We start from the raw sequence: 14,662 nt of genomic DNA, 5'->3' as shown, positions 1-14,662 counted from the left end.
CTTTGGTATTAAATATCACAAAGAATAGTTCAAACGAATGTGAGGTAAATCTATGTAATATCCTTAATAACATAGCATAACAGAACATTGTTACTTACAGAATGATGCGCACTTGAGTCACGTCTGGATATAATACCATTTCTAATCCTCAAGAAAAACATTTTTAGTTGGTACTTATTGCAATACGATTCTAAAATGTCCATTCTTTTCTGGAGACCAAACACGGATATCAAAATGGCATCGTCGCAAACAATAATGTGACCGGTTAAATCATATCTGGATGACCAGGTTTACGCAGTGGTTAAATTTCCTGTTCTAGTTCATTAATACGGATAGAGAACAGATATGGACTAAGGGGGGCAACTTTGTCGTACACCCAAATCACTGTCAAACATAATTAGACTTACCACATGGGCGTACTCGATTGCACATAGCTTGTACTCTGTTTAAAGTTTTGGAGGAACCCTTCTGCTTTTTAAAACCATCCATAGCTTGATTCTTTCAGAATTTACAAAACCTCTATATAAACCGGAAACATTCTACATCTAGCTTTTCCTTCACAGTATGGTCAGAGTAGTATAGATCAGCAATATAACAGATCGTCTATCACCCCTAACCAGCCTTGGTCGATCCATAATGTCAACCTGTGAAATGTTTTTGAATGAAAGCAATGCAAGCGGGTTCGGTAAAGCGGGAAGAGTAGCTTCCCTTGGACATGGTCTTTTCGCTAATGCGCAAGGTTATTAAAATTAAGCAAGTTTAAGACTATTAACTTTACTCCACATCTGTTTAATGTTGGTTCATCACAGGACTTCAACATCGGTACAATATCCAGATTTGTATAAACTAGTTGCCATACCTTCACTGATGTTTAAGGTTATAAACGTTGATTAAGCCTTCTTTGATTTTTCCACAGGAGACCTCTCCAATTATATGTGACCTCTCCAATTATATGTACAAATACTGAGACTAAAGGAATATTTATAAATGAGACAGAAGTTTGTTATACAGATGACATGCCTATTTTCAGCGATTCTGCAAACGGACAGCCCGACTGACAGCACTCCTGTACTGATGATGCATAGTGCTACATTCGATCTGACCCGTGAAGGTCTACCCGGGGTAGAGTAGGCCTTCAGCAACCCATGCTTGCCATAAAAGGCATGCTTGTCGAAAGAGGCGACTAACGGGATCGGGTGGTGAGGCTCGCTGACTTGGTTGACACATGCCATCGGTTCCCAATTGCGCAGATCGATGCTCATGTTGTTGGTCACTGGATTGTCTGGTCCAGACTCAATTATTTACAGACCTCTGCCATATAGCTGGAATATTGCTGAGTGCGGCGCAAAACTAAACTCACTCACTCACATTCGGTGTGAATTTTCCAAAATCAGAGGGCTTGTAATTAAAAATTAAAAAGGACACGAAATACCATATTTCGGTATGCAATTATTATTATCATCTGACAAGGATAGCTTTGAAAATATATATACCTGGAAAATGTCTCAAAGTATATACTACTCGAAATCAGGCATTCAAAAGACATAAAATCATTTAATATCATCAGACGATACTTATTTTAAACTTAATGAGTCTGGAAATAGTAACTTTCATTACAAAATTGAAATAGATTGCTGTTGTTAACTGGAATGCTAAAACTCTCTCTGAGGAGTACCTGAAACCATAGTAACAACATCTATAGAAAATAACCAGCATCGTTCCCACCAGTGATCTTACAAATGGCAGGAATGTGTCCTGTCTGTAGCTCACATATCATTAGTACTGAGTCAGTCATACTCAGAACTGTCATAATAAACTAAACCAAGTAGAAATCATATACATGTTAGGAATGCCTTGAAATCATGAATGATTAACGTTGGTGAACATCTTGATATCAATGTACTTACTTTAACACACACAAACTGAAGTGACTATTTATCATACCTCCTCCGTGATATCGCTTCAATGTAAAACTATACTCACTCACTCACTCACTCATACAGCAGAACAAGCACAGAAGGTAACACCGCGTGATAAGATGTCTTGCACTGAATGCTGTTCCGACTATTATTTACACGAACATACAAGAACTGAAAGAAACAGTCGTCGGGTGTTGGTTGTAGTGCACAGTGTACCTGTGTGGAAGATGTATTAAAACATGCACTGATCACTGATGTTGTAAACTTGTGTATTACACAAGGGGCAGAATGGAAAGGTGCCACTGTTCGACGGGGGATCCGAGACCCTCGGGGTATTCTTTCCGGGGATTACGAACCTGAGGACACCGCCAGTACTTTCCCTGTCTGAGCGAGATTATATTTATAATAATGCATTGTGTTATGAATTTATCCCTTATCAACCTCTTCAATGGATTTCACGCAGTGATCGTGTAACTATGACGGTTCTAAGCGATCTAGGAGATAAGACGGTAACTCTAAGGTAACTTGGTATATAAACGTGGATCAGTGTGTCCCTGGCACTCACTCCCTCACGGTCCTCTCTCCACACAGGAAGCCTGTAGTCTGTCAGGTAAGTGGCACTAATACACATCGAACATCTTTGTAACTTATCACTACATCTAGCATTTCTGTGTATCGTTCTCTATCGAACTAGATGTACTCTGTAATATCTTTTCCTGGAATCTGGAGTGCTGGCTGTGTATTGAAAAGCATGTTGTAAATACATTGTCTTGTAACCTATTGCAATACAGGTATCCGTGTTGTAGCGAACTGGAAGTTAATATCCTTGATTGTACATGAAATCCCATTCTCCAATTAATCTGGCTTCAGAAATATGTTCCATAGTTCTGGTAACGGCAAAATTCGATATGATGGCTAAATATATCTTCCTTTTCTTATACATGTATTGTATGTAAAGACATGACATTCCTTTAGACTATGTAGATAACGCTTTCACAAAAAAAAAATGGTTTTCACAGCCAATACATGTTATTTCATACCATCACAGTAAGGGAGACAAACCGTGTATGTGAACGTTGATACTCTTGACATTTGTGGACATTGCGTCAAGAGACAGAGTGAGTGAGTGAGTTTTGGTTTTAGCTATATTCATACACTATCACGACGATGGACACCAGAAATGGGCTTCACACTTTACAACAATGAAGGCAATTGACTCCGGGTTTTGACGAACGGATGCTTTAACCACTAGGCTACTCCACCGCCCCTATTAGGGACAGACAACGTTGCATGACAAACATCGGCCTTGGAATACGGCAGACCAACTGCTATCACTGGGCTTCATGGCTCAACACTGATTATCGCCCATGGATTGCGATTACCAGTTTGGCAATGTACCAAATTTCATATCCAGTTTAAGGTTATGTGATCCTGACCAAAAGTGTGGAGTAGATGTTACGCGGGGCACAATTCAGGGGACACGTGATTAGGAATTAATTCATCGATGAAAGGTTCTCATGAAAGACTATGCATTAATGTTCAGTTCAGTACAGTCGCCTTATGGGTTCCTCTCTATGTTCCTAGCTCAAGTTGAAAATAATTCACATGGTAAACTTGACAGAAGTCTTCTATTCAAATAATGTAACCAATCCTCAGTTTCTCCAGTATCAAAATCTTCATTTTCAGCATGTCTTCATACGAGTTCCCAACCCTTGACCGAACCAGCAGTGCTACACCAATGATGGGAGTCCTGCCCTATGTGGCCGACAAGACGGCCACCCGCCATCTTGGTGGTGCAGGCGGGGCTCATGCCAAGTCGTACTTCAACCCAGCCACGTGAGTTCATCTTATCCCCTCTGTCTCACACTACATCCTTGATGTCCCTCAGATCTGAACTTCCTTTGTAATTAACCATACGTCTGTGGTCAGCATATCCACTCACTACTCAGCCCGTCATCTCAACACGACCTAATGGAAAGTACCAGCAGTACTATCAAATGTGCTTGTGCAGATCTTTACTCTTTACTCGTCACATTCCTTTCCATCATGTACAGTGTTATGATATACCTACTCGTTTATCATCAACAGCAACAGCGTCAACGCCCGTTACACCCATTCCGACTGGTCCCTCTCCAACAACGTCAACTTCAGTATGTCGGAGAAGGAGAGGGCCTTTGCTGAGAAGGTGCGCGCTGACGCCTGGCAGACTGTGAAGGAAACGGATGCACAGACCAGGAACAGACAGACTGATGTCACCAAGAGGCTAGGTGAGTCACTTTATAGTCCCTTCCTCTTGATGAAACCAATTTAGTTATGTAAAGACACAAGTCACTCCAAGTTAGAATGATACAGATCAACTGAATATAACCTTTCCCTTGTAGGGGATCGTGTGTATGACATCGCCTTCTGGAAGACCGAACTGAATAATGAGATCAGCGCCATGGCCACCGAGACAGAGAACCTGAAGGTGAGGTGTCGAGTCATGCGGAGTGATCAACTGCATTGTGTCCATCAGACACCACAGGGTAGTCACCTGTTCGTCTTTGAGGGGACATAGTGACCATAATGATAAACTGACACAGTGACCATGATACGCTTCTGTTACTGTTACCTTGAATTCTGTATGAACATGTTCTCAATTATTCCAGGAGTACAAGCGTACCCTGGAGAGGGCCCTCGCTGACACCGCCAACCCCCTGCACGTGGCCGAGGAGTGTCTCATGCACAGAGAGAAGAGGCAGGGCATTGACCTCGTAAATGATAAAGTTGAAAAGAGTCTTGTGAAGGTCAGTCTGCGAGCAGTACCTGTTAACATCATTCCAACCTCATCTTTAGAGTTCCGTAACACATTTACACTGAGCAAGTGTGACAAACACTTATCAACATGAAGCTTCTGCTAGTGTCACTGTAACACACACATCTGTGTAACTACTGTGGTGTTAAACGTCAAAAGTTAAAGTTCAGTCATCAAAGAATGCATCTGCAATGAGTGTACATCACTGTGTTGCCAGGAAGTTGACGTCATCAGGAAGTGCCAGACTAAGATGAAGCAGGTGCTTGAGAAGGCTTTCATCCAGATCAAGTGAGTCGCTAACATGAGAAAACAGCGACTGTTGTTGTTATGATACAGATACATCATGGTGGTTGATAAGTAATCACAACATATTCGGAAAACAGTCATCGAAATCAAATCGTACAACCATCCTATCAAACATCAGACAGTGATTGAATTCTCCAGATGCAATGCATATGATAAGAAGTATTTAGGTGTCAGCCTTTTAGCAATTACATTCTCTTTACTTTCTCCCCACCAGGATGAACCGCGCTGCCCAACACGCTATGGAGATCGACGCCAAGGACAAGCACCACGCCCAGAACCTGGATGACCGCATGCAACAGCTCAAGAATAGTTCAGCTGGAATTGGGTACTACCCAGGCATTGAGGCCATCGACAACACGTAAGTGAACTGTCACTTCAATACATTTCTTAAGACACCCTGTGGTTGTAAGTATTCCGAATGAGATATCTGTTACTGACTTTCTCTGTTGTAGAATCACCCTCCCAGCATCTTGGGCGCAGTACACCCAACAGAACATCGCACGCTCTCAAAAGGAGAGGGCGTCGTCCGAGAAACTCCGCGGGGCCATCGACACCTGCCTCCGTGAGTGCGCCACCAATATGTGGAGCAACTTCAACACCGTCAACAACAACTTCAACACCCGTATCCGAGAGTCAGAAGACGCTAGAAACAAACTACAGGCTCACCTGCAGAGGGTGAGTTACAAGTTGCATGAGCAGTCTTTTTCAAGGACGCAGTGATTGTTGAGCCACATACTGGCTCACTGGTCCAGACATTTCCAAATTATTTCGTACTAGAGAAGGGAAAATCAGTCATTTAAAGTGCCACAGTTTGTTAGGGAAAACCCAGTTGATTCTACAAATTACAACTGCCCAGATTTGACAAGTTTGAATAAATCTGCCGAATATGAAAAAAAACCAAATGCGCTAGAGTTAGTTTTCAGTACATGACGCCCGCACTCCGAAAATTAAAAAAGAACTCTTCTTCCTTTTCTTCCAGACAATGCAGGAGATCTTTGACATGGAGAAGAACATTGAGCTGCTGAGGAAGGCTATCAAGGACAAGGAGGCGCCAATGAAGGTGTCCCAGAGTCGTCTTGACGAGCGAACCAGGAGGATCAATGTGGAGCTCTGCAACGACCCCGTCATGATCTCGTGAGTAGATTTCCCGCAAAAAAACCACAACACCCCATAACTAAAGTATGAACATAGATAATATTTAGTCCTGAGTTGAATCAGTGCTAAACATTTTTCTCTTCAACTGCAGGCTGCAAAATGAAGTGCGCGAGATCCGCGAGTCTGTCCGCATTCTGAAGGAACGTCTCAAGACCTCCGAGATGTCTCTGGCGCGTCTCATGAAGACCAAGGCCACTCTAGAACATGACATCTCCGTCAAGGAGAACAGTCTTCGTATCGACTCCCAATGGTGTATGGGAATGAGGAAAGGATTCCCAATGGACCCCAAAGTTGGACCCATATTCCAGATGCCAACATGTTAGGGACTTGCATCAGGACAATGATAAATCGACTCTAGTCAGTCAGCATTCATTCGTCTGAGTTCCAGTCTGTACATACATCAGCAAGTACATTAAACATTGTAAATTATCACACCTGTTTTCTTTATCTTGATAGCTGTACATGTTTTCAAATAAAAATGATATAAACTAATACGTGATGTCCTTTATTCTTTGAGAACATGGTAAACAGTCACGATCATACATCAGTGCAACTAACTGCATTGGACACTGTTTCCTGAGACAACAAGAAACGGGACATTGGATTTGTTTGACGCTGTATGGGTGGCGCAATGAGTACGTTTGGAAAGCTGCTGTCAAAAGACTTTATGTGCGACTTTGCCCTTTGCACACTGCGCTTTGAACTGGACTCCCCACGGACAGAGTGTAATGCTATGTCTGTCCAGTTAGTTACATGGTTAGAATGCGCATTACAGTTCTTTTAGAATCACCGTGATTGACAGAGGTGATAAAACAGAGGTTTTATATAAATCACAAGGCATCAGCACTACAATTGTTAACTACTATGTTGCATATATCACAACGTAAAGGCTTGTGTTCGAAACAATAATAACCTAGCTGACTCCATCTGCTGTAACATTGGGGTAAGACAAGGGTGTATACTAAGTCCATGTGTGTTTTCGTTCTTCATCAACGCACTATCGCTACAAATATATGAAAACTGTAGTGACGGCATCAAATTACATCCAGAAACTATTAAGCTTTTTCTTCTTTTAGCTGATGGCATTGTAATGTTCGAGAGCGCAATATCTGGACTTCAAAATCTGATAGGTCAACTTGAGTACTACTGTCAACAATGGAAACTGAATGTCAGTATTGATAAGACAAAGGTCATAGCTTTCAAAAATGGAGGAAAATTATCAACACGGGAAAAATGGTTTTATAAAGGTAAAAGATTAGAGGTTGTAAGAAATTGCAAATACTTGCGTGTACTTTTTCTTCCAAATATTAGCTTTGACACCTTTTTCTACTCCTATTCTACTCTATGGTGCAGAAGGAGGGGCCAAGAAATCTATGACACTATAGAAAAGGTACATCTTTATGCGTGCAAAAGATTCTTAAACACCTCAAATGTCACAGTTTATGGCGAATGTGTGAGGTATCATGAGTATATATCTGCCTATATAAAGTAATAAAATACTGTATAAGATTGCTTCAAATGCCAAGGACCAGACTCCCCCAAAATGCTGTAACATGATGATACTGTACGACGATAGAGGTAAAAACTCTCTGGTGTAAGAAAGATACTTCAGTCTTGCGGCTATCATTGCATATGGAGAGAACAAAAAGTAACAGCTACACAACATTTTATATATAATCTTACACAAAGGCTAGAAGATATGTATTTTCAAAAGTGACACTTTTCATTATCTTCATACAATACGTTATACCATTACCCCTGTTTTAAAACATCCATCGTTACAGAAAAATATCTTCTAGACATTAATGTCACAGCTGTGATATTACTATAAAGTTATATATATTGCACCCTCTGCTACTGATGTAAAATGTACTCTGGGCTTATGGCCTCTTCAGTACTGTAATGACTGACTGATTGATTGAATGGAAACAGAGGTGGGTCCTTCTCGGCCAGTTCCAGTTGGCAACAGAGATCATTTCATGACTTTCAAGCGTGATGACGCCACTCTGAGTTACTGCACCTTACACAACCGAAATCAAGAATATCCACCAAGACAATGCACTTCCGATCAAATGAAAAAGTTAGATGAAAACCAGAAAGTCACATTCTCCTAACTACTTGTTCGCTTTGAAAGTATATGCAATTGCCAGTATAGTGTCTGCCTTTAAAACAACGTGTCAAAGTACCTTAAGCAGCACACAGTGGTAGGAAATGAAGTTCAGAGTCCGAACTGCACCGTGCTATAACATGTGCTTTGTTATTCCTTTAGTTATGTAGTCGCTGTGGGAGTACAGGCAATACCCATCAAATATGACGATTTCAGGTTGCTGAAAACACATACCTGATGCAGTTAAACATCAAACTGGACATTCACACACATCTTGATATCGTCATAAGTTAAATACACTTCCAGGCACAGTACTTTCGGAAAACAATACGTTTCAAAAATCTGTGTGCGCCTTTAGTTTGACGCCTTTTCCTCATGAGCCCTTGATACATGAATGAGCGAACAGTGACCTCTAAATTAAGTGGCATACTTAACAGAAAAGGTGTAAATGATTCACATCTAATAAGAACATTTAAGCTAATGTCAATGTCAGATCAGACAAACTGACGTTATCATTTAACATAAACAAATTGCCAAATGAGTAAAATTCTACGCTTGGGTTGTAATGAAAACTCTTCCAATTGCATGAGAATAGAAGCAACTGGAACACTCAGCAACCAGATCAGTAACTATATGCTGGTAGTAGCTCTCAGTGTTCGTGTATGACAGATGCATTCAGACACGGTACTGATCACTGATGTTGTAAACACGTGGTTTAGATTGGTATACAAGGTACAGTCACAACATTGCCTGTACTCTGGCGCTTCCTTCGTGGGATTCGCATCAAAGGGGAGTAGTACATGTATAGAAGGCATGACATTCCAGCATATATATTTCATTGGTAAGTTTGTTTTTCAGCGTCTAGCACTCGGGTAAAATGAAACGGGATAATTCTTCTGCATGTTTCAGCATATTGTCATTTGGTTATGTACATTTTACCTTATTGAACAATTACAAGCTTTGCAATTTTATTTATGTCATTGACTTCAAATGTTACCTACCTCTAAATACATACATTCGCCAGATTTACCATGACCATATTGTGTATGAATATAATATTGGACACTCCATTCCATAGTCTTTAGACCAGTCGGTCTTCGAGAAGTCACTCACCCTTCCTCGCCCTTATAGCTCTACTACCCACTGATGTAGCGCCATATCATACAGACAGCTACCAGATGTCAGGCATAGCTTATATTTTAGCTAGAAACGTATACGATAATATTTTAACAGCAAACGTAGATCGTCAAAATTGTGCAACTTGATCAGCTGGGAAATTGAAAAGTTGATATTTCTTTTCATAAACTTGTCCATGAATTTTTGCTGCATCTGTATTTCCAATGATATATAACAAAAAAATATTGTCAGAACTTATGTGCAATGAACTTATTCAGTATTTGGATACAAATGTGAAGCCCATTTCCGGTGTCCTCGCCGTGTAATTGCTGGCATATTGCCACAGCATCGGACGGCTGCTTGTCGTTCAATCTTAGTCTGAATTGGCGTGCGGGAAAACTATCTCGAGATATGGTGCTCTGATGAACGTTGCAATATCGGGCAACTGTCTTTGTGTCGACTGGTGGACATGATGATTTCCTCATTTCAAGGCTAAGACGAATGACAAAATTTCTGATTTAGTCTGCGGTCCACTGCTTCCGTTATATAGACGTATATTTCTTCGTTGGTTTGGTTTGTAAATGACATTCTGAAACTATTACACACACACACACACACACACACACACACACACACACACACACACACACACACACACACACACACACACACACACACACTCACACTCACAAACACACTCACAAACACACACACACATATATATATCATGTGATCATCTTATTTCTTTCCATCGAGTCGTCCAAGAGGAAACAAATTTCCACTTCTCAAAATATCACCGCTCACATGTAGTTCACTACGAAAATCTCACTAACTGCAAACATTCTGATTACACTATTACAGTTACTACCGCTTGAAAGTCCAAACATTGATTACACCACAGGCAAACTGTACCTCAAATGGGTTGCGCAGCATAGAGAAAATGTCTAGTCTTTTTACATGCGAGCAAAGGGAGGAAAGGTTGGAAACGTACTTTCCGTTCAACCGGAAGCTGGCAGGGGTAAGGGAGGCGAAGAACGATCTGAATACCAAGAGTAGCGCTTAAAATGTTGAATAAAACATATTTCACGTGAGTAATTATTACACATGTGGTAGGAAATCTGACAGTACAACCAAGTGAGGAAATGGGAGCGTACCACTGATGGTATATTATTTTGACAAAAAAAATATTTTTCGATCCGAAGCACGTTGGTAAGTACGTTGCCAACGTTGCTCGGCTTCGGTCGCATATAAGCAGACTTATCCGATTCTCTATGCTGCGCAACACCATTTGCGCTACAGCTTGCCTGTGATTACGCACAACAGTCGGGTTTCGGGTCCTGTTGACGGGTTTCCGTCTTATTGCGCAACCTAATGCAATAACCAGTCCAGAATTTGGGGACTAATTCATTTAACTGGAAAAGTATGTATTACTCAGTATGTTTTGATACATTTACTCTCGTATATTGCAACACTAAGCGCCTTCTAATCCTTGCAAACTCGTCGTACAGTGAGCTCTGACAAACGGAAACCTGGAAATCGTGGAAATCTCAAAATAAGGGTCTACCACTAGAAAGGTTTAGCGATCTGGTACGGAACTGATATTATATCAGTCACTGTGCGTTTCAGAACTACACTGAATAAGCGCAAAAACACATATCAGGTGTAACCAGTGAATCATTTTACGACCTCATCAAACAGGGATGGTGTGTAACGTCTTAGTTAAGGTATGCTGCCTAAACCTCGACATAACATATAGAAATGTACGGTGTTATAAAGTTTAAAATTAAAATTCATTTGTAAATACCGTTTTCTTATGGAACAATGAATTGGAACTCAGTATATCCAAACTTGTTTGTGATGTCTGTTTTCACTTTCACGCGAGAAAAATCGGATCGGCAGAAAAGAAGGTCATTGTTTGAATAGGTTAATGAGACTCATATTTCGGTATGCACACATTTTTCATATCCTCTTCTAAACATGTCTGTAACCATGGATTGCTTTTCTTATTCTATATTCAGAGTTTGTTGTTTTTCCAGTAGTAATGGTATTTCATTTCTTAATAACAGTCCCATTAACGTTTAAACAAATGCAACTCACGGTTACACTGCTTTCACTTGTTTTGTATATGAGATTGCTGGACGTCGAACACATGATGGTCTGTATTAGCGTGTGCTTGTCAACTGTTTTGCTTAAGCCAGATTTCACGCAGTGACGGTGTAGTTAGGCCTGTCGTTAAGAGGACTAGGAGATAAGACGGTAACTCTAAGGTAACTTGGTATATAAACGTAGGTCTGTATGTGTCTGGCACTCAGTCCTTCAAGTCTCAGTCTCCACAGAGGAACACCTGTAGTCTGTCAGGTAAGAGTGGCACCAGCCATCTTTCAAACTCATCACTACATATAGGTGTTTTATAGGACTTTATATAGTGATTGATTCCCCACATGGGCACAAGGTGTGAAGCAGATTCCTTGTGTCCCCGTGTCGATATTGCTCGAATACTGCTAAATATTTTAAAAGAACTGATGAGGGCATCAAATTCAAGGATTATTTGAATTTGTATGTTTGGTACCTTTAATATCTGTAAATAATTAGCAGTGAAGGTACGTGTCGTCAATATGTAGGCTTTAAACTGACGATGTGTTTAATTATCAACCTAATCATCCAAAGTCCATGTGACTCTAGAGGCATTTTAAGTATCGTATACACTGTATCATCACTGAAACGTCATACTGCATATGACAGTATTTGGCTGCTATCTTGTGTTGCTATGCAACCACAACTAAAAGGATACGATGCGATGTAACATCTGTTATTTTGGGGATTAGTAAAGTATAAATTCTTGCATTTTTTAAGTGAAGTCCCATACGGGATTCGAAGCAACACCATCAGAATCTAGACTAGCAGTTGTCCGACTTCCATTTTTGTGGAAGTGACTGAGTGAGCTAGGCGGCTGACTTGCTGGCGACTAGGTGCCTGACTAGGATGGGACTCAACCCAAGAAAAAGTACTAGAACTTTACTGTTGACGTGTAATCCCAGATATAACATAAGTTAAAACGACAGATAGTTAACAAAGTTTAGCTATGAACTGAAATCCCCTACATAGAACAGTTACGTGAATAGGAAAGCTGCCTGTTAACGAAATTAACCAATATGTAATATATCGAAAGGTTTATTTTACATTACATTTGTCTTTCGATAATGACAATTGAAAGTAGTTATAATGGAAATACATTTACTTTTTCATATTCCTAGTGTTTTAATACTTTTAACGATAACAAATCTCCGTAGTCTCTAATCAGCATCTCTCTCTCTCTCTCTCTCTCTCTCTCTCTCTCTCTCTCTCCAGCCATGCTTTCTTGATTTATTCCTGCCATCTACTCACCAGTATTGCTGTGGATTATAGGGCAATTTGAAGGACATGAAAAGTCCACTTTAACAGGATGAACCCAAGCAGAGTTGCATTAAGATTACTAGGGCAAACAATACAAAAAAAGCGAGTGGTCTTATTCTGGTCAACAAAGAACATGTTTGGTAACACTGCTGTCCCAGTAGAGCATAGAGACATGCAGATATTGTTAGTAGTTTACCGCTTATGTCTTACATTTCATCTCATGATACCACTAAAAGCTTATCTCATTAGTTGCTGCATAATTCCCGGGAGCAGTGATTAGCTTCGCAGGTACAAACTGTATTGATACTCTTTTGATAATCTTAAAACTATGGCCATGACGTCATCGGGTCAGACGGTGATGCATGACATTAACCTGTTCTTGACCCTCTGCAACACGTCAGTCACTAATCGCTATGACTGGGTTCCGTAGCTCAACACCGATTATAGCCATGGTGTTTTCACACTGGGTGCGCTTGATGCGATTACCAAGTTTCATATCCAGTATGAGATAATCCGACCCGGGTGGAAAGTTCGGGGTAGATTTAGATGAGCCAAGAATTGCCTTCCAGGCGATAGGTGGTTTGGACACCATTCTTGGATTAATATATGAGTTTGCTGTTCCGACGTGTTTAGCAGTATTCCAGCCTAAAACGGCGGGGGACACCAGAAATGGGCTTCACGCGGCATTCATGGATGAACAAATCCATGAATGAAAGGAACTGATTTATTAATCAGTTAATGTTTGGTTCCGGGTCACAGCGGTTCCTTGTGACCCTCTCGTTCTGTTATGCTCCTTTAAGAAACCATTTTTTCATAGTGACGTAAGCTACCTCCCTTTCTAAAAACCAATATTTTCGTTTTATTTTATCCATGTTAACTTGTAATCCCTAAGTTGTACAATAGTCTTTTTTTTTAAAATGCCAATTTTTCTTTGCAGTCCAATAACAGAGTCATCGAAAATACACAAATCGTCAGCGTAAAGCAAAAGTAATAATTCTAAAAATTCAGATCCAACAATTAAAATTCCTGTACTTTCCTCGTTTTCTAGCACTGCGTGTAATTCTGATATAAACACCGTGAACAATAGAGGGCTGGGCTCAGGACACATCCTTGTCTAACTCCGCTAAGAAAATCAAAGTATTCGGACACTGAAGTGTTGGTTATTCGGATAGCAAACATTATTTTTGAATACATATGAAAGACCTCTACATACTACATATCTCGGTATACAGGGACACTACTGGTCAAAGCAAACAAGGCATTATTTTCTATATAGAAGTTATTCTACATGTATCCAAATATTCTAGTTAATATTCTTTTTAAAGAACGAATAAACTCATTTTTTGTACTCTTGTAACCATTACATATGAAAGACTTGTGGTTAGTCTAAAGCGGAACACCAAACTCATTCTTAAAAACTCGTGGTTAATTCATACCGAGCGATAAAAAAAAGTTGCCCAAAAGCACTCTCTATTCTTTTTAAGCTCTTTGATATCAAAGTCAAACCAGTTTTACTTTATGGTGCAGAAGTGTGGGGCAATCAAGAAAGACAGTTTATTAACAAATTTCATAGGAATTTCTGCAAATATATTCTTGGCGTGGGTAGACATACATATTTCTAGTAATGCTATATTAGCAGATTGGGGTAGATATTGTATAAGTGTTGGTTATTGTGTTAAGTGTGTGCATTACTGGTGTAAATTACTTCATATTTCTGAACACACGTATCCTAAACAATGTGATATTTGATGAAAACTCTCACCTGGTACACACACATGGGCACCATATGTAAAACATTTGTTAAACAGCAACGGGTTTGGATTTGTGTGGTTTAGTCATGATGTTGGCAATATTAATCATTTATATCCATGT

The 14,662-nt window shown here is 40.1% G+C and overlaps 1 protein-coding gene across 1 annotated transcript; it reads left to right on the top strand.

Annotated features, from left to right (window-relative positions):
• Positions 1 to 3,606: 3,606 nt before the first annotated feature.
• LOC137261010 (tektin-3-like) lies at positions 3,607 to 6,653 on the top strand. Its single transcript, XM_067798626.1, has 9 exons — positions 3,607 to 3,755; positions 4,008 to 4,186; positions 4,301 to 4,386; positions 4,568 to 4,705; positions 4,931 to 5,001; positions 5,234 to 5,377; positions 5,472 to 5,694; positions 5,999 to 6,153; positions 6,266 to 6,653. The coding sequence occupies exons 1-9, from the start codon at positions 3,607 to 3,609 to the stop codon at positions 6,495 to 6,497; spliced, it is 1,377 nt and encodes a 458-aa protein (XP_067654727.1). The 3' UTR covers positions 6,498 to 6,653.
• The last annotated feature ends 8,009 nt before the right edge of the window (positions 6,654 to 14,662 follow it).

The sequence above is a fragment of the Haliotis asinina genome, chromosome 14, assembly GCF_037392515.1.
Source record: "Haliotis asinina isolate JCU_RB_2024 chromosome 14, JCU_Hal_asi_v2, whole genome shotgun sequence".
Classification (NCBI taxonomy): Eukaryota; Metazoa; Mollusca; class Gastropoda; order Lepetellida; family Haliotidae; genus Haliotis; species Haliotis asinina.
This window is presented reverse-complemented; position numbering and strand designations above follow the sequence as displayed.